At 41.3% G+C, this 20144-nt stretch overlaps 2 protein-coding genes across 4 annotated transcripts in view; one reads left to right on the forward strand and one right to left on the reverse strand.

The window, feature by feature from the left end:
• sgca (sarcoglycan, alpha) lies at positions 1-4915 on the reverse strand. The gene is made up of 11 exons (XM_031760164.2): positions 4616-4915; positions 4236-4364; positions 3993-4141; positions 2991-3057; positions 2697-2895; positions 2361-2529; positions 1974-2182; positions 1743-1769; positions 1357-1530; positions 553-579; positions 1-462 (listed from the first exon to the last, which is right to left on the reverse strand). The coding sequence occupies exons 1-11, from the start codon at positions 4650-4652 to the stop codon at positions 456-458; spliced, it is 1194 nt and encodes a 397-aa protein (XP_031616024.1). The 5' UTR covers positions 4653-4915; the 3' UTR covers positions 1-455.
• Positions 2969-20144, forward strand: part of ppp1r9bb (protein phosphatase 1, regulatory subunit 9Bb) — a 25897-nt gene continuing 8721 nt past the window's right edge. Inside the window, exons 1-5 of one of the 3 annotated variants that reach the window (XM_039616318.1) lie at positions 2969-3072; positions 6641-6792; positions 7263-7354; positions 7602-9130; positions 19131-19263. In XM_039616318.1, coding sequence (XP_039472252.1) covers positions 7715-9130; positions 19131-19263 — 1549 coding nt within the window. In that variant the 5' untranslated portion in view covers positions 2969-3072; positions 6641-6792; positions 7263-7354; positions 7602-7714. Of the gene's footprint in view, positions 3073-6232; positions 6793-7262; positions 7355-7601; positions 9131-19130; positions 19264-20144 lie in introns of those variants that run through there. The other 2 variants (XM_031760146.2, XM_039616319.1) reach the window with 2 other exon arrangements.

Raw genomic sequence — 20144 nt, forward strand, 5'->3', positions numbered from 1 at the left:
TAAGAACATTTTGCTGGAATCATTCATATAATATAAATTTTTAGCAGCCTGGGTTAATCAAATCAAATGGATTTCTTCCAAAGTTTGTCCTTCTAGTAAATCAATATGCTACACACATCACACAGGCTGTAGAATTAGTCTCCCATCACATACCCTTTAAGAAATTAATAAATATAAACAAAATATTTTCACAGAACATATGAACCAAAGAAATATTTCCATCCACAAAACATGCTTCAGTGTTTATAAAAGGACCTATGTATTCGTTTACAACGTGTGACAATAATTAACTTGATATACACAACATCTGAGCTATTAGTATACTATTCATTTACTTTAATGGAACCCAAACAGGAAGAAATTATCATATCCAAATGCAAATACATAACCACAAACTGTGTCTCAGAGAGGTTATCAATAATACTCCATGTGTTATATCTTATCCATCGCTGCTCTCACTTCCTGTAAACACACACACAAAAAAATATTCTTGGAATAATCAGCAACACCGAGCAGAATCAATGCGGAGGAGAATCCTGTGAACGGGCTTACCTGGGTAGTGTGTCACTGTACGGATCTCTACCAAGAAAGTAAGAAAATAAATACAATTAAAAACTACTTTATTTATTATGATTTATTACAACTGTTGGAGAATAACTCATGCAACGCAGCAGTAATAGTGACACTAACTTCACCAACAGCAGATTGCAGCTGTGATGAGATGTTAGTATTTATTCTTTATATGCTATACTGTAATAAACAAAATACTTTAGATTGTAAACTGTTGGTCATACAAACATATTTGAGTATGTAAATTTTCATTTGGTAATTTGTGACGGCTGTTCGGTTACAATTTCTGTTGAAATGGTGTTGATTCATGGACACAAGAATAACTTTTGATGTAGCTTATTACAAGCTTCTTTTGCTTTACAGTACTGTGCAAAAGACTTGAGTCACCCCTCATATATATACAGTATGTATTGTTTCTGAGGAGGAAGATGTTTTTGTAAATATTTAAAGTGATCTTTTTGGAAATCTAGCAAAGACCTTACACATGACCTGAAAGAGATACAGCAGGTTTGGGGATACGTTTCAACAAGTGGTGTTTGCAAAATTGAAAGAATTGAGAAAACAGAAAAGTGCTGTCAAATTTCCACCCTGCGATACTATTTGGAAAATGACAGGCATATGCATTCCTGTAGAAGCATACCTGATCAGAACAACACAGTGCAATCAGCACTGTTGTCCGCATCAGAGCAACATTAGAGTGGTGTTACAGTAGATTCTTATTGTGTATCTAATAGACTGGCAGCTGAGTGCATATAACTGATAGGAATTAATGGGTGTGGTGCTTACTGTTGGGCCATGATGAGTGGGATGCTGTCAGACTGCAGCGGGGAGGCCCTGTCTCCAGTCCGGCTGTTAAACATGGGCAGTGTGGAGAGGGGTGGAGGCACGCCTCTGCTTCCAGCCATGGTCCTCAGCTCGTCAGTGTTCTCATGGATGGTGTAGTGGTGGTACAGCTGAATTCTGCAGCACACACCGCATACAGGGTTTTTTTTCCGCAAGCTTGGAAATATTTTTGCTGTACAAATACTGCACTATATTTCAGATTCATTCTGTGAAATATCACTTATAATGCTGTCTTAGCTTACTGGTACTAATAAGTTAACCATCAGATCATGTTTTAAATTGAAAGACAACAATAAGGTTTCAAAATCTGTTATAAACAAAGTACTTACTGGTTTGATCTTGCATTCCGTTTGGCACTATAGAAAAAGAGTAAAATGTCAGTTTAATATTAGATCAATCAAAAGTCTAAATATTTTTAAATAGATTCCCATCCTTGGCGGACTTTATCCCACTTGGGTGACTACATAAAATCCCAGTAGCGGGAAGAAGGAAAAATGTAGTTTGGCAACCAAAGCCTTTACATATTTATTCAGAGATTAGATTTAAAATTAGATACATACACTCCTTCCCGTCTGCCAAACATGATGTAAGCCAGCAGCAGAAACAGGATGATGGCGAGGATCAGGGGCACAATCACTGTCACAATGTAGTCTGGGAAATAGTCTCTGCTTGGGGGAGACTCCAGAGGTCTGAAGTCCTCTCCAGCCTCCAAAATCCCTGAACCCATCGTGGGAGCAGGTGGCTTCGGCTTCATCTTTGTCAGATCAAACTGCAGGAGGAGGCAGAGCGTTAAAATGAGGCACAGAGCAGCAGATGAGATAAACAGCTTTACACTGTTTGCTTCTGCTTAGCTGGTAATGAGACAAAATGAAATAATAGATTGAAGCTTTAATCATATATATTTATATATATGTTCCTTCTTGGGCGTGCATCTTTTCTGGCCTCACCAGCTCCGTCTTGCACCAGGTGATACAGTTGCTGGGATTTATGCAGAAGTGGCATTCTCCAGGGACTTTGATTTTGGCCTCTTCCTTGCACTGGTTTTTGTTCTCCAGTGTCAACACCCTCAGGAGACATTCGGAGAAATACTCCTTTGACCCTACCTTCACATACACACTGTCACAAATCAAATTTGACTAAATATGCAGTTTTTTCAAAGCAAGTTCTGTTACAGCAGCAAACATGGTGCTAATAAAATACAACAAACTTCAGTAGTAGTACTAAAAAAAAACATAATTTTAAATAAACCCAGTATGTATAAGAATGTACAGATCTCAGTTTACCCTTCAAAGTGCCCTGCAAGAGGGAGTGGAACTCTGCCACCACGGTCGAGGGCGTTGGTGATGTTGATCATTTCCAAGGGGTTTCTGTCCCACAGCTTCTGCAAATCCTGCTTTATCTCATCCTGAACAGTAGAGGGCAGCACTTTTTCAATCTCTCTCAGTTTGATGAAGACTTCGACTTGATAGGGCAGAATCTTCTCTGTAAATGACACGGGAGAGTTTCGACATTTGATACACCCTCATTCATTATAACTATTATTTCGGGGCTTAATGGGACGGATTCATCGCAAATACCTGGAACGACTTTGATTATGAGAAGGTGTCTGACTGTGTCGTAGCTCCGCTGGTTGGTGGCATAAATCTGTCAGAATGAAATGTAAGATTATTAAGATTATGACACTTTCTATGCATTCCAAGAGAGAGGGCACTTCTGCAAAACTTTTCTGTCAATTTCCTACATTTCCCAGAGTGCATTTAGCTGCTGTCTGCTCATTAGGGTATGCAAAACGCTTTTGCTTACAGTAACATAAAGTATCTGTTTCCATTATTCTGTTATTATCTATAGATATATTCATAATTTCAAAATAACAGTAAAAGAAAATAAATTTAAGAAAAATAATGCAGCGAAGATTAGTTTAATATCTTACATTTTCTGCTCTATATGTGTTTTAATAGAACATATACAGCAGAAAATGTAAGATATTAAACTAAATTATTGTATAAATGTGTTTTAATAGAACATTTATACAATATTTTTGTGATCATGACTTGTACATTTTATAGCTGCTTAATACTTTGTTTTGCGAAAAAAACAAGATACGCATGAACTGTTTAAACAAAAAAAAGGGCTAAAAAAATGGCGTGTAGTTTGTTATAATGGGAAAAGTTTTGAACCAGAATACAGCTGTGTTCTGTGTTTACACCAAAAATGTAGCATGTCTTCTAACTGAAATAAATTCTGTTTGGTTGAGACTAAAGTGTCACTTCTGACATTTGTATCTCTTCTTCTTCAAAGACAGCTTACTTCCTGAATTTTTAATGTTGGTTCAAAATAGCAGCTCTAGAGAAGAGGCCCAAGGCTTTTCTCTCTGGGGATTTGACAACAAATCCTGACAGCTGTTTTTGATAGCCGCATATTTTTCATATTTGTCTCCACTGTAGCTGCGCTGGAATGTTATCTTTGTTTGGCCTACCATCACGACAGAAGAATGTGCAAAAGTAAGGCCAGAGGTGAATGTTAGATGTGCAGCATGCTAGAATATTGTGCCAATGTTGGTGTAAATGATGATTTCACACCTCAATTATACTTTTTCCTGGAGACATTGGTGTGCCATACAAGAAGCCATTGTCAAAGGGGTTCCTTTGGGTGAAGCGCAACCACTCTGGGAGGTCTGGGAAATTCTGTTTGTTGCACTTAAAAATTATGGGGTCGTTGTACAATATGCCTGATTTGCAAAACACAAAAAGAGCAGAGAAAAACAGCGTTAACACATGTGGATGTCTTATCCTTTTGACTGAATTTAGATTATTCTGTCTCACCGTAGACTTTGCCCAAAGGTTCAAAGTCGTTCTGGAAAGTCTCTCTCAACAGTTCATGTGTAAAAAACCTCCCCACAGGAATGGTAACTTTGATGTCAGCACTGGCCCCAAACAAACTGGCAGAACACACTGTGTGGAAGTGTAAAACACACACACACCAGACAGTTTATAAGAAGGGTCAAAAAAGGCAAACAAAACCTTAAATCTGACATTAAAAAATGACAACACACATATCCTGATGCTAGAATCCTACACACAGTCCTTGAAAGCTGATATCAAGGGCGAGTGTTTTTACTAAATAACACAGATCTGATATTTAATGTTGAGGAAGGTCAGCAAAGTTCTTTGATGAAGCTAAATAATTTTAGGAGTGAACTTGCCTGTTAAAAAGAAGACCCAGCTCCCACAGCCTGCCATCTTGTTTTGGGTTTTGATTGACAGAACCAAGTGGAGAGGGGCTTGGTCACTGCAAAGGACATGTCAAAACTATTTTTGTCTCACTTACCTAATAACATCCGGAAGGGTGTCTGTGAGTCTGTGAACAGCACTCAGTCAAGAGATATTTATGTTCTTTTTGTTGATATACAGTCATATAAGTTTTCAATTTGTGCACCGTACATTTGCACATGTATCCATTTGCCTTTAATAGTTTATATTTGCCTTATATTGCTACCTAATGAGCATTACTTTTAACACTAGGTATATTTATGAAAGGTTTTTTGGTTCTTTCATTTCAAAAAGTGTGTGATTAGATTTTCAATTCATATGAGGGCGATATGAGTCATAAAAAACACCATTATCACCTTTCATTCTTTTCTAGAAAATTCACACATTATTTTCTTACTGAGAAAATATACATAAATAAACTGAGTTTAATGCAAATTTAACACATGCTCGTTTTGTGATTTGAACCTTCTGATCAACCAGCATGTTTCTGTGTAGAGTTTGGATGTTCTTGCCTCTCCCTGTGGTTGCTCTGTCATAGACTAGCATCATATCCGGAGTGTAAACCCCCTTTCACCCTCTGTCAGTTAGGATTGGTTCTAGACCATGAGTGGGCAGTTAAATTTCCCAAGGGGGTCACATGAGAAACTGTGTGTGTTGTGGAGGTCCCGCACCAATGTGATAAAGAGGTAAAATTAATATAATTGACTTCAGCTTATTGGTGCTGCCCTCTAAACATTCCCAGTTTCTCATGTGGCCCTTTGGGAAAATTAATCGCCCCCCTCTGCTCTAGACGCTGCAAATGGATAGAAAATTGATGAATTGATGTAATAAGGAGAAAGGACACTGGTATATAACTGAGTAACTTTAAAGCCACTTAATTTTGAATTCCTTTGTTTAAAGACTGTGTAAAACCTTTCAAAAAATATTTTAAAATGTCAGAAGAACGTAAAGGAAGGATTTTATGCTTAAAATGTTTACATACTGTCTTGAAGAGATTTCAACTGAAGCTGAACTAGGACAAGGCTGTACTTTTGTGTAAAATACTATTTTTTTTTTTTTTACCAAAAGTTGGCCAATATAAGCCTTACTTAACCAGGTAAAGCCCATGTTTTAGCATTCTTTTGCATAGGCATTTGCCTACACAGACCCTACGTGGGAGAGTATGCAATAAAAACAAACAAACAAAAAAACAACAACAAAAGAGAACCCAGCTCATCATGGATCATGGATGGGGCTGTGCATAGGTTGCATGCCCAGGTATCTTATAATTTCACAGATCTGTTGTTTGTGACACTGCCCCCTGGTGACAGTAAACAGCTACAACATGTAGACGACGGTCTGCAAACGAACGGTCTGTGTGACAGCAGCGACTGTTCTACAGTAATAATGTGACCCTAATGCAAAAGCACGAAAAAGACATGAGTCATTAAGAACACATTGTATTTGTAGGGTGGTAAAAGGCAAAGTCTCTCACGGGAAATAGGGGTTGGGTTAAAAATGAATCAAAAGTTAAAAGTACAAAAGTACACAACTAAAAGCTTTTCAACACACTCGACAGAATTAAATATATATTTTAGTTTTATGTACTGAGTTTATTTGTGTCAATGTTTCTTCAGCTGGTCATTACTTTGCAAAACCCACCAGTAACACAGTCAGATGAGAACACTGGCTAGGTGGCACTGCCGCCTTGTTTAACATCGCCTCAGCCTTTTTTCAGGGACTAATATTCACCATGACAGTTAACCCATGTAAACAAGTACATTACACTCTTCTTGTCTATGTATCGAGACAGCTGCATGAATGGGTCGGCCTTGCAGATAAAAAAAACAAAACAAAAAAACCCCAAACGACTTTTGAAACCGAGACTACGTGGGCAAGTTCAAAGCCTTCAAAAAAGAAAAATAAGGAAATGCTTTGTCTACGCTCGGTAATAACGTTTAAAATATCTATCGGCGCAGATGCAGAATGCAGGAAGCAGCAATGTGTCCTGCAAATAACGGATGTGTTATTGGCCAAGGAGATTTGACGTGAGTGAGGTGTCACTGGGTCCTATCGCTGGTTCAACGAAAAAGACCGCGACTTCAGTTTTATTATTTTTCGTAACGAAACGGTAAGTAAGTATCCATATTTTTACACTAAATAAATGTATCGGTAAAGTGTAAAATCTGTCTCTGGACCGCTTTATTAGGGATTTCCTTTTAGTGGAGGGGGAGGGGTTTAAAAAATACGGAAAAAAAAAAAAAACATTCGGGGGGTCCCGTCTTTTTTGTATAGTGTGCCACCACAGCCCCATTAGGTTAAAAAAAATCATAATTTTTTTAAATATATTTTTTGTAATTATATTTTTTGTTTGTTTTCTTCCTTTTCCTTAGAGTAGCACTGTGTATCACTAGGAATGACTGCTTTTTTGTTGCGGGAATGAAAACCACATCACTCACTGTAACATAGTAGCTATAATTAATGCACCTCCACCAAATATAGTAAATGAAGATCGTATTCGCCCAAAGAGCAGCCTGTTTAATGGTCAAAGAATTAGGAGCAGACGGGCACTATGACCCATGCATTCCCCCCTCCATGCAGCAGCAGCAGTCTGCCGCTACCAGAGGACCAGAAATCTGCAGCTCACAGAATGAAGAGATCAAAATGATGCTGCCTCTAAAAAGGGATTAAACGTAAGCAATCTGTCGTCAGCTGCGGTAAATCCGCGGCTCATTACTCTTCTGTTTTTCTGTGCAAACATTTTCAGTAACTAATGCAATTATCTGAGAAGGTCGGGCTCGCATTGTTGTAACTGCAAACGAGCTATTGACAGATGCATCGCGCTCACTTTCTCCGCTGCACTAGACGAGAATTGCAGCGGATGCAGGCAGGCCTTTAATGCGATCTGTTGTTTTTGTTTCTCTCCATCTGCCGGTCTAGTCTGGGCGCCACCTCGCTGGGATCGGCTGCTGGTGGATAATACAGATTTGCCACCGGGAGTTGAGAAAGGAGACATGCCGTCGTTGAGCATCCGTTGCGACGCTTGACTGACCATGATGAAGACCGAATCCACATCCAAGAGCACCGGCTCTGGCTCCACGCTCAGGAGCCCATCCCCGCACAGGAACGCGTACGAGGCGGGGATGCAGGCCCTGAAGCCCGTCAAAGACAATGCTGCAAATGGGGACATGCAGGAGGGCCCCCGAGGGCGCAGGTACGGCTCTAATGTGCACCGTATCAAGAACATGTTCCAGCAGATGCAGACCACATCCCCGGCCGAGGGAGAGGGTGAGGACAACGCCAGGATCGCCGACAAATCGGTGCGCCTCTCTCTGCCCAGAGCCGGTAGCCTGAACGAGAACGTGGATCACAGCGCGCTGTTGAAGCTCGGATCCACCGTGTCCGAGCGCGTCAGCAAGTTCGACACAAAACCGGAGAATGGGCACCAGCGGGCCTCCTCGCCCAGCTACTCCAAGCTACAGGAGACCCGCCGCATCTTTGAGGAGAAGCAGCAGCAGGAGAAACTGCAGCAGGAGAAGCTGCAGCTGGAGAAACTGCAGCAGGAGAAGCTGGCTACAACCAGGGTGTTACTGAAAACAGATAAGGCCTCGAGCTTTCAGGATGGCAGGTTGGACATGGTGGCTCGTTTTAATGGCAGCACAGAGTCCCTGGACAGCCTGGACACTAGTGAAGCGGTGTCCCCTACAGTCAGCCAGCTCAGTGCTGTGTTTGAACGGGCAGCCGAGCTCCGGAACAACCTCCACCGCCTCTCCTCTACACCACCACTCCCTTCCAGAGGGGTCAGCACCAAGGTAGGCGTGTTGAACTCCAAGATAATCACAAAGAGGGTCAGTGCCTTTGCATCAGGCAACCAAGGGGATGAGATAAGCAATCAGAAGGGACAGGAGACACCTCCAAGGGGCTCCAGAGGAAGGGTGACTCCTCCATCTGAAAGCATTAATGGTGGCCAGGGTGCTGGCCAGTGTGCCCCAACTACTGAACTTTACAGTAATGTAGGAGAGCCAAATGAACAGAGAGAAAAGACAGTTTCAGATGCAGGTGTCGAGGCCAAAGTTGATGTTAAACCTGAGGAACACTCTGGGACCAGCGAGCCCAGCAGCACAATACTGCAAGGTGACATCCACATCTCAGTGCAGAATGGAGAAACTGCCTCAGAGAAGCGAAGCTCTCCAAAGAGTGCCGACATGGTCAGGCAGGATGGGGACAGAAATACAGAGGAGGAGGAAGACAGGACTCTCAGAGAAGAACAGTCGGGCCGGGACTCTGTGGATATCAGTACCTACAGTGCGGTGGGGGAGGACTTTGAGGGAAGCCAGAAGGATGAGGAGGAAGACGAGGGCGATGACCGCTATGAGCCAGAGTCCAGCTGTGTGGAGATTTCAGGGCTGCCTGTGGAAGAGGATCCACCCCCTTCAAGAAAGATTCGCTTCAGCACAGAGCCCATCCAGGTGAGGAAATGTGAAGTGTAAAAATACCCTGAATTAACAGAAAGAACTGTAGCTAGAACATGGAGGTGTTTGCTGTCACAATGCACCTCCAGAACCTTGTTTAATCAGGCTCGTGTGCTGATTTCTGAATTGTAATTATGTTGTGGTGCGGGATTTTGTTTTCATCCTGTGTCTTTAGAGGCCTGTTGAACTTGACCTTAAAGCTTATCTGCTGTGTTACAGTCATAGCCAGTGCCACTGTCAGCTTTTTTAATGAACTCGCTCAGCTTCTGCCAGTGTCACACCAGTGCTGACATTTTGATTTTAGCCTGTTTCAACACAGGGCTTTGCACACTACTAACACCCTCCTCCCCAGCAGCCAGTTGCTAATGGATGGGCCTGCATTCCTACTGTGCAGCTCACACGGGCCCCAAAAGTGCCTCAATGTAGATACTTATCTGAAATGCAGCGGGAGCTGCTTCTGCAAATAATTGCTTTTTTTGTGGGGGGGGGAATAAAACAGACCTGGATAATTATCCCCATTTTTAGAGAAGTGGATATTCTACTGTGGAAAATGAAAGGTCACCGGATGCTGTATGGGAAGCCGCGTTAGGACTGGAGTATTTGTGTGTGTGTGTGAGAGGAAGTGAGAAAAAAAAGAGCACTGTGATCTCTTCTTGGACCAGTGCGATGAGAGAATAGGACAGACAAGAAGGAGGAGGAGATGAGTTGATTTGAAGTGTCTCTCGTTGTCTGGGGGCGGTGTAATGATCCGGAGAGGAGCATCAGACTCTCTCCAGTTCAGTCTTGCTGCTTTGCTCTGCCTTGAGGTCTGAGGCATACAGCAACTCTGCAAGCTAAAGTGGGCCCTGACACTTTGTGTCACACACATTACTTCTCACAGAAAGGCTCTCCTGTACCATTTCATGGCTTGTCAAGTCCAAATTTTGTCTTATCGCTGCACATTGTCCAGAACCACCCAGTTTCTGCACCCTGACATTTGAATATTATAGTTTAAAAACTAACCTGACATAGATACTAACAACATATACATCAAATATATGAATCAATGAAAGACTGCTAAGGACCGCACATATATGTGTTGGAGCAATGCAGGTATTTCTAAGCTAAATAAGCTAAAGAAAACAAACTGAGAAAATAAGCTTTTGGGATTATTAATGAGAAATATTGACAATATAAAATTAAAAACTGTACAATTAAAGGCCACCAATGGTGCTCTGGAAGCTTTTTTTGCACCTGCTTTCTACCTTCACAAGCTCATACGAGTGACATGGTTTCAAACCATGCCATTGGGAAGCAGTTGTTCGTGGTAATGAACCCAAAATTGTAGTAATCTGTCAGATAACGGAGGAGAAGATTACTGAAGAATATAAACAACACAAGTTATGAAATATACTTGAAAAAATCAGCTCTGCAGATGTTTGTCAGGCCTCAAGGATGCACACAATGCACTGTGATCCAGTGAGAAACACTCAGTGAAGCATAATTCTGTGTGTAATGCTGTTTTATTAAAAAAAAAGAAGAAAAAAAAAGCCTATGCACATTCCAAAAATTTGGAGAATGTCTTTTCATGTATGGTAACTGCACCAAGTGTGAAATCTGATTGCGCACAGATTACTAGTTATTCTGTTAAAGGTGAAATTAGGCTTAGCATTTTAATGGTAGAAAACAAGCTTTCGTTTATAATGTTAGAGCCCTGATCTGGTTTGTTAATTTTCCAGCACTGAAGATTCTTTTCCAAGGACATATCCACCCACCTTGGCATGGTCAGAGTCAGACACACTGATTAGACTGGCTGATTTGAAACAGTGTACATTCAAAAAGAAGAACCAATCAAAAACAATGCTCAAACTTTTGAGAGGAATGGAGCCTGTCTGGAGAGACAGCGCTTTATTTGCTATGTTATCCTTGATGGCATTGCACTGGATTTGCTGACTGGCATTTTCTGGAAATATGTCAAAAGAAAGAATTAATGCACTGAGAATAAAGTGCAAAGCAGTAAAGAATAATGATATATTCTACATGTGGAGTAAGCCTTCTTGTGTAAAGAATATAACCTTTAGTAATAATGGACAGTTTGATTGGTAACTGTAATTTCATTACATGTTGTAACCGATCACAGTAACATTAATTGAGACATTAAATTACATAGTTACTCCCGAACAGTGATTATACCAATAGTGATGTGTGATTATGTGTCACTATTAAGCTCTAATATATTGAGCAAATGCCTAGAAATCAGCTTAGTCCCATAAATCACATTCAAGTCATTTGTGGGCTTGCTGTGCCTGTCATGCAAGTGCAATAGAGGAGAAAACACACTTTCAACATTATTTTATCCTCATGAGATCAAAGGTGGTTACCAGGAGGAGGCATTATCTACGGTGTGATAAAAGCCGTAAGTCACGACTTTGATAAAGAGGAGAATTTCGTTGCGACCCTGCAGTGGTCAGTGGAGAAAAAAACCTCCTACTGAGTCCTTTCACACTGTATCAGTGTGGCCTTTGTTATGGAGATTGATGCAGGGGTGGATGAGAGTAAGGGGGATGCGAGGTCAAATGGGAGGGGCGTTATTATGCAGCTCAAATGTCATGCGAGTGCATAGCAGCCAGCTCTTAAGTCACACTGTCACTTAGTTTGCCTGCCAAACAGGAAGTGCCCATTTTTAGTGCATATTTCTCGTCTGAGCAACAGTGCAGCTTTTGGTCACAATTAAGTCTTGTTGTGGTGACAGCGGTTGGACGTCTGCATGCATGCCTTTCTCTGTCTCCGATTCATACTGTTTGTTCCCCTCCTGTCTGTCTTTCTGTCTGTGTCCTCTCAAAGTGGCAAAAATAGCAGATCTGCTTCGGGTAGAGTTCACACTGCATTCTTTGTTTGCTCCTCCTCACACTCTTTCTCCTGCTCCTTCTTCTCTCCCTTTCGCTCTTTGTCACCAGTCTGCTGCTGCTAGTAAAAATAGCAGCATTGTTATCATCACAGACCTGCCTCGCTTTTCAGGGCCGCCTCTTTTGTCGAACACAGGAAGCTGCTTCTCATGTCTTATTTATTTCTTTAGCTTGTTTGTTTTGACTCAATTCTATATTACTCGGTGTATTTAGCCTGACCGCTTAGCCCCCTAGCTTGTTGTGATTTTTAATTATTTATCCCATTGTACAGGGGGAGCATTTTGCCCCCCAAAAAAGAGAGAGATAATCTCCACTAGATTTGGTCTGTGTCTCCTCCAATCCAGGAATAGGCAGATTTATTTGCCACCTTGCTTACCCCTCACCTCACCTCACCTCACCTAACCTACTCCTAAACATTTTGTCCTTCTGCACCACCAACCTGGACTCTTTCTTCTAGGTCTCTGCCTACGCTACTCAGTCTCACCAGCCTGCTCAGAGAACACCTATGATTTTCTTTCACGCTGTGTTATTAACACAAACGATGACTGTACTTGTAAGGTAATAAACAGAGGGTGTTGAATTTTGACAAACATAGAAGGAGGTGTTGCTGCTTTAAAGTCTCTGCCACAAAACACAAAATACAGACTACCCTAAATGCACCACAGAGATCATCCAATAAGGGAACTGCCCATGGAGAGGTAACCATATGCTAAGGTATCCTCAAACTGTCTGTCACTTTGACTCAGCAGGCCTGCAGTATTTCATACAATGCATTACTCACAGCCAGGAGGAGTGGAAGACCAGACAGATTATCAGCAAGGTCAGACTGCCCCACTTCTCGGCCCTGCAGTGGTTGGTGGTGGGCTGCAAGCATTTATGTGATGTGCCCACTCGTTCAGGTTACTGCGACAAGCCACATTACGCAACGTCTCGCTCATGATGTCTGAAACTGTTTTGTCTTGTCCCGCCTGCCATCATCTTGTCAAAAAAATGACAGGCGTTGGTTACAGTGACATGTGAGGCCCCAACCGTGCTGTATGGATGGCTGAACATTTATATTTGTCTTTCTCAGGCTTTACTGGTCCTGTAGTTAGGTTGATTGTTATTTTATGTTTTTATTAATACCAGAAAATATATTCGAAGAATGGAAACTGTTTTCCTCCTTGAGTAATGGTGCTGCTAGTCAATATGATTTTAAAATAGGTCTTTTCACAATTCCTTCTCTATTTTTTGTGGGAAATTAACTTTCCCACAAAGATCCATAAGATCCACATAAGATTTGAAATGCATATATACAGGGCCAAATGACAACAACAGTCGCCTCAAGGCACTTTATACAGTAAGGTAGGTCCTACAATAATACAGAGAAAAAACCAACAATCATATGAACAAGCAGTTTGGCGACTGTGGGAAGGAAAAAGTCCCGTTTAACAGCAAGAAACCTCCGGCAGAACCAGGCTCAGAGAGGGGCGGCGATCTGCCGCGACTGGTTGGGAGAAAAGGAAGGCCGGAAAAAAGACATGCCGTGGAAGAGAGCCAGAGATTAATAACAAGTAATAATTAAATGCAGAGAGATCTGTTAACGCACAGTGAGAGAAAAAGGCGACTGAAGAAGAAATACTCAATGCATCATGGGAATCCCCCAGCAGCCTACACCTATCGCAGCATAACTAAGGGAGGATTCAGCGTCACCTGATCCGGCTAAACTATATGCTTTAGCAAAAAGGAAAAAAAAAACCCTTACTAAGTCTGTATGTAAAAAGAACCATAGGGACACAAAAGAAAATGTCATAAAAAATGTAATCAGTATGATATGGTAACATAATAAAACATATACCCAACATAAACACAACATAATAAAATATATATAGTTACAGAGTTTAGTTGTTGTATCCTTCTGTATAATGTAATGCCATTCAGTCCTCTGTGCTGACCTTATTTTCATATTGCCATGCCTCTCTCCAGCGTTAGCGCTAAGCCTAAACATGACTGCTGACCAAAAATTGTTCTGCCAAAATAGATGGGCTTTGGTGCCGTGCAAACATTACTATGACGAGCTGACCATATCCATTTTATTGGCAAGAGAAGACTGGTCAAACGTGATTGCTGCCAGAGCCACATCCTTATTTTCTGTCTGCATGGTGCACATCTGGCATGTGGATTAACCCCCAATTTTAGTAGGATTTAGAAGCAATTACCTGCCACTTGTTTAACCTATGTTAGTTTAGATAGTGGCGTCATTAATCTTTAGGAGGAAAAGTGCAACATACGCTCAATTTTGACAGCTTTATTAAGCACGGATTAATTACTGCACACAGATTCATATGCAGGGAAAATTGAGCCATTTATATATCAGTGCATGGTAATGAACTTTTGCATTTAGGTAGAAATTGAGAAAACTGCCACACATGCAAAGACTAGTGTGAGTAAAAAAAATGCTGGAAAGCTTTTTTGTTTTTTTGCTGAATGCAACGAGAGTGGAAACACTATTTCTTTTAGGAAAAACCAGTGGCACCACCTACACACATCCTATTGGCTCCATCCAAAATTAGAACAGTTTTTGGAGTCAAGAGGGAAAGAAACAGCAGTTGACGTGCTGCTGTGGGCAGTGGGGGTGGTGGGGTGTGGGTTACGGGCTTGCTAGTTAACACCACAGCATTATCCAATCACACTGTAGCCAGAGGGTCATCAAGATGCAACCACACTGGAGCAGAGCAGAGGCATGGCGTGGCAGCTGTATCATTTTGCCATTTCGGTGTCACGACAACAGCATTGTAAAATGGATGGCGTCACTTACTGGCTGCTTTTTAATACCCTTTACAATCCCAAATAGGTGCTCTGTATAGACACAAACACAATCTCTAAGCTGGTGAGTGGCTGTAGTTTTCTGCCCATGGAGCTTTTGTAGGACATCCCAGGCGGCTGGTAGCAGAGGGAGGGAGGAAGGGAGTTTCCTGGCCATCTGTTAGCTCCTCTGACCTACTATCTGCCACAACTGGAACAGCGTCCGTCTCTACCACACACCCCTCCCACCACACTGCCTTTAATCCCAATGTTTGTCTTCCCAAGATAGCCACCTCACTGTTCGTAGAGTTCATCTACAACTCTGCGTGCTTAGGTAAAGTGAGGTCAGAGGTTGTATCGTGGAGAATCCCAATTAGTCTGCCTGTAAGGAGGGAGATAGACTTCCTGCTGGAAGCGAGAGGTAATTCTGTCAGTCAAGGATGATACTGTAGCTTGACTTATACCATGGCCAGTTTCTCCAATAGCTGCAAGGCACAGCACACCTACAGTGGTGACCATTTATTACCATTGTAGTAATATAGGGCCGCTCAGTCTTCTGTCTTTGATGTTTTGGAGTATCATGGGTGTAAATTGAGGGCTTCACAGACCATCAGCTGTGACCTATTGATCTTTAAACTCAAGGGGTGATGCAGTGCCACGTGAAAGTGTCACATTGGCTGCACAGAGGTCACTGTTGTTGTTTTACACTCTGTTACTTGCAAACGGTGTATTTTTTTGGCCGCTTAATCCACATTCTGTTAATCCGTCTAAATACAAAGGTAACCTAAATCAGAAGTCATCAGACTTAAGTTCTGCTCCCATGCTAACTATTGTGAGTTTAAGTCTGATGGGATTCACAGAGTAAAGTGTAACAGCAGTGTATTTAATGGTTTTAGAACTGCTGAACCTAATTAGTCTTTACTCCGTTCCTTTTTGATTGAGTATTTTATTTACAAAATAGTGTAAAATATAGCAATTTGTCTACCTTGGAAGTTGGACCCACTAAATCAGCGGTCCCCAACCTTTTTTACGCCACGGACCGGTTTATGCCCGACAATATTTTCACGGACCGGCAATGAGGTGTCGCGGATGAATACAACAAAATAAAACTAGTGCCGGTACCGAAAAAAAGAAGATTTATTCATAACACACGTGAAAAGACCCAGGAAAACCGAGTTAACGATAAAACGATAACAAAATAACGTTGAAAACCGATAAAAACCCTGAAAACCATACATTTCACACCTGAGCCTCAACTCTCGCGGCCCGGTACCAAACGACTCACGGACCGGTACCGGTCCGAGGCCCGGGGGTTGGGGACCGCTGCACTAAATAATGAGCATTTATGGATATTTATAGGTTTTGTGGTCAGTTAAATGAAAAGCCCAGGAGAATGGGAACTATCCTTATTTGCTTTTTTTTTTGAGTGTTACATGAGAAGGTTGGTAGATTGGTACCGTTCATGCCTGCAGGGTCAGTTTGAAGCCACAGCCAAGAGTTGGTTAGCTTAGCATAAATGTAAATGGTAGAAAAGAGAAGGAAAAAACTATCTGGGGTACCGTCAAGAAGCAGTTTTTAAAAAATATTCATGTGTTACTACTTTATGGGGCCATAATAGTGGTTTCTAGTTTTTGTGTTCAAGTAAGCAAACCTGCTGCTGGTCATAACTTTATATTCAGTACCCAGATGTCACAATGTTTTTCCAAAAATACTGAAACAAGTGGCGACCTCCATGAAAAATGCAACTAGTGTGGAACTCAGTAATCACAGGATGGTCGGTTGAGGCTCACTGTAAAATTGAGTCAATCCCAATAAAGTGCCGTGTTAAAATGGCTAGCTTCAGCTATAAAAGTAACATCTTTACAGCCTGGTACCAAAACAAGTCCCTCACACTGACTGTACAGGGTGATTTTTCCTTTGTAACCCAGCTGTTTGAATTATGGCTTAAAGTTATGCAATATTAGGACTATGGCCACTTTAACTGTGTGTGCATCTACCACACACAGTCTGCTAGGCAGCACATCAGCACCTATACATATACACATAGCCAGTGGATGCAGAATGCACCTGACATGGACCCAAATATGGTCACTTCTACCTTAAAAAACAAACAAAAAAACGTCAAGCCAGTGGGCAAAATCACAATTACGGTATCCATCTTTTATATACAGTATGTGTACTGAACTAATTCTTCCCTGAGAAACTAATAGATTAACTTTTAATTACCTACAATTAAACTGGACAGTTTGACACTACCTGAACTCTAAGCAAATTGTAATTTTTATGTCATAATTTGAACCCCCCCCCCAAAAAAATCATCCATGTCATTGCTTGCGTGATCTGACAGTGATGGGGAGAGATTTAACTCAAGGCGATTACATTTTAAACTCTATTGTTATGGGTAAGGGCAGCCTAAAAGTAGGAGCAGAAGCTTGTACAGTGCTCAATGATGCGTGAGAATACAATGATACTGAATAAATTTAAGAGAGGAGGGGCTGGTTACATTTCAAAGGAGCTGTCAGAAAACTGACAGGCTCTTTACTGTGGGGTTGCCACGGAGACGGGGCCCCATACTGTAGGACTGAAGAGCGGCACTGAAGCTACGAGATGCTACTTCTGTAACACAGATGGACAAGCTAAACAGGCCGGCGACATGCAAGAGATGCATTGAATAAAGCAAACCAAGGCTCGAGGAAACGTTGTGAAAGTGTTGCAGAAGAGGGAACAAAGATTGTGGAGAGAAAAGTTGATAAAATAAATCAAAGAATGTGTAAAAGGAGAAGGTCCAGCACTGAATTAGTGTAGCCAGCGGAGCATGCGAGGTGGTGCATACATAATCACCCTGGAAGACTGGAAGTGAGGCTTTTAAAGATTGGACTCTCTCTTTCTCCCTCTGTGTGTGTGTGTTTGTGTCTATGTGAGGCCTGTGAGCAGCAGCTGCAGAAGGCCTCCATTAGCATGCTGGGGGTGGTTATGTAAACTGTCATGCTGTGAGACCAGAGTGAATGTGGGAAGTTGAGCCCTGAAAACAGAGGCCCCTGTCTTCATAAGAGCAACTTCAGTGGTTGTGATTGATTTTTATTTATTTTTTTCCTCACCAGTCTGTTTGATACTGATGACTGCTGTGAAACAATACAGCTCGGAGGAAATGCTGTGGCTGTCTCAGTTGAAAATGTCAATACATTTGAATTGCATTATGTCCGCATTAACAGTGTTGGTCAGTTATTATCGAACCGTGAAGCCGTCTTGTCTGTCTCAGCTACTTACGCATCCAAAACCTCTAAGTAGTGATCTTAAGCATTTTTCAATCCATAAAATTGCTTTTCTCAGTGGAATGATGGAAATCAGTGAAGGTGATTTAGGAAGAGTCATTTCTCTGAACAGATCATATTAATTTTACCGTGTGTGTTAGCTTAAGATGGATTTTCCAAAGAAATTAAACAGAAATATTATATATAAGCTTACTGGCCACTGTGTGTGTGTCTTTTAACTTCAGCTCAGTGCTATGTACACATGGTTTAGGGCTCCAAGTAAGTATCAGAGTGAGGAAGAAATGTGATTTAAGTGGCTATGAACGTGGCATAGTAGTCAGCTGGTGGTGGTGGAACATAAAGCCGTTAGAAAGGAATTTGAGCACCGGTGCAAGAAATGTGGGGGGAAAAAAACTCAGATTAGAGTCAGTTTCCTGTGAGTAATGGTCCTGTTTCCTCCAGTACTTCCTCTCTTGCCTTTCTGTGACTCTGAAAGTCATCTTCCACAAAGTATGTGTAACTGATGTTAACTGAACCGTTCAGTAGTTTGAATTTAAGTGTCTGTAGTCACGTCAATCTGCAATCTGCCCACTCTTTTACCTGTTGATACACAAATGCAATGAAAAGTCAAAAAAACAAAATGAATCACTGCTCCTCAGGGTGCACAGGAAGTGATTCTGGTGACAGCAGCAGTTACTATATTTGGAGTATGTGCAGGAAGAGTGATAAGACACTATGGCTCCAAGGAAAAGAAAGACTTGTCTATAAAGAGAGGATATATATATCTATCTATCTATATCACAGAGGCCAGTTAAAAGGAGGTTTATTAGGCAACAATGACAGTGGCGTGGAGCGTGGATCAAATGTTTGCCAAGAAAACAAATAATTTCCCATAATTTTGAACATTTTCTTTTCAAAACAAAAAATCCCAAAACAACTGTGACTCATAAATGCCCTGTTTCAATAACAAACAAATTCTTAACAGGTATAGATACTATGCAAAAATCTGCTCCGCCTTGCAGAGACTTGATGTAAGTGTGATTCTCAGTCTGATCTTGTCCCTGTCTCATCCTACAGGTGTTTGCCACCTATTCCAACGAGGACTATGACAGACGTAATGAAGATGTGGATCCAATGGCAGCGTCTGCTGAGTATGAGCTGGAGAAAAGAGTGGAGAGGCTGGACCTATTCCCTGTGGAGCTGGAGAAAGGTATCAGAACTAAACCCTGTTTTTTCTAACCAGTCGAGTATTTATACAAATTCTTTCTGTAAAATCTGCACTTTACTTCAGGGATATAAATAATTCTAAGCATTTACTGTACTTTGACTTGCCTGAGGCTGCTTTGCACCTTGCTAAGAAAGAGAATACAAAAAACCCACAAATGTAAGGTTCTGTATTTGAATGATCAAGCTCCCATTTGGCTCCCATCTCCGAAGCAATTAAAAAAAGTCCTACTTTAAAAGACCTGCAGGGTTCACCAGCTGCCTTCTGCTCTCCCCAATGACTTACAGATTTGCAGTATCCATGTAACATCATAGTGCATTTCTATGTGTGTAGAAGACTTGTGTATAGGGCACGTTACGTGGGTTACCATATGTAGCAATGTTCTTTATAGGTGTTGCTGTGTGCACGCTCTACATTAATTAGATCATGATAGAATAGAAGCTGAAGTAAAAAAGAAACAGTGCTTGAAAAAAGAATACGCTACCTCAGCACATAACGCCTCCGGGAGGAATCTAGGTGTTATATTGATTATCATCTAACTTTCACGTCACAGACGTCAACTAAAGTAATGTTTTATTTTTTTCAAGATCACATGAAGGTCAGCTTTTTTTTTTTTTGTCCTCAAGGTACAAAGAAGCTTATGCATGCTTGTAGTTTGCACAGAATGCTGATGTCAGGTTGAAAACCCCCAAATTCAACAGAAGAAAAAGCCTATGATGTGTCATCGTGACATAGATTGGGCTTTCTTTAGAAATCTTAAATCTCAACTATGTGGTAACACAAACAAACAAACAACTGCTCACAATTCAAGAAACTATAGTTAATAATCTATTTGGACACTTCTGTTCAGTTACAGTTTTTAGTAT

This window comes from Oreochromis aureus, linkage group 8 (assembly GCF_013358895.1).
Source record: "Oreochromis aureus strain Israel breed Guangdong linkage group 8, ZZ_aureus, whole genome shotgun sequence".
NCBI classification, from domain to species: domain Eukaryota; kingdom Metazoa; phylum Chordata; class Actinopteri; order Cichliformes; family Cichlidae; genus Oreochromis; species Oreochromis aureus.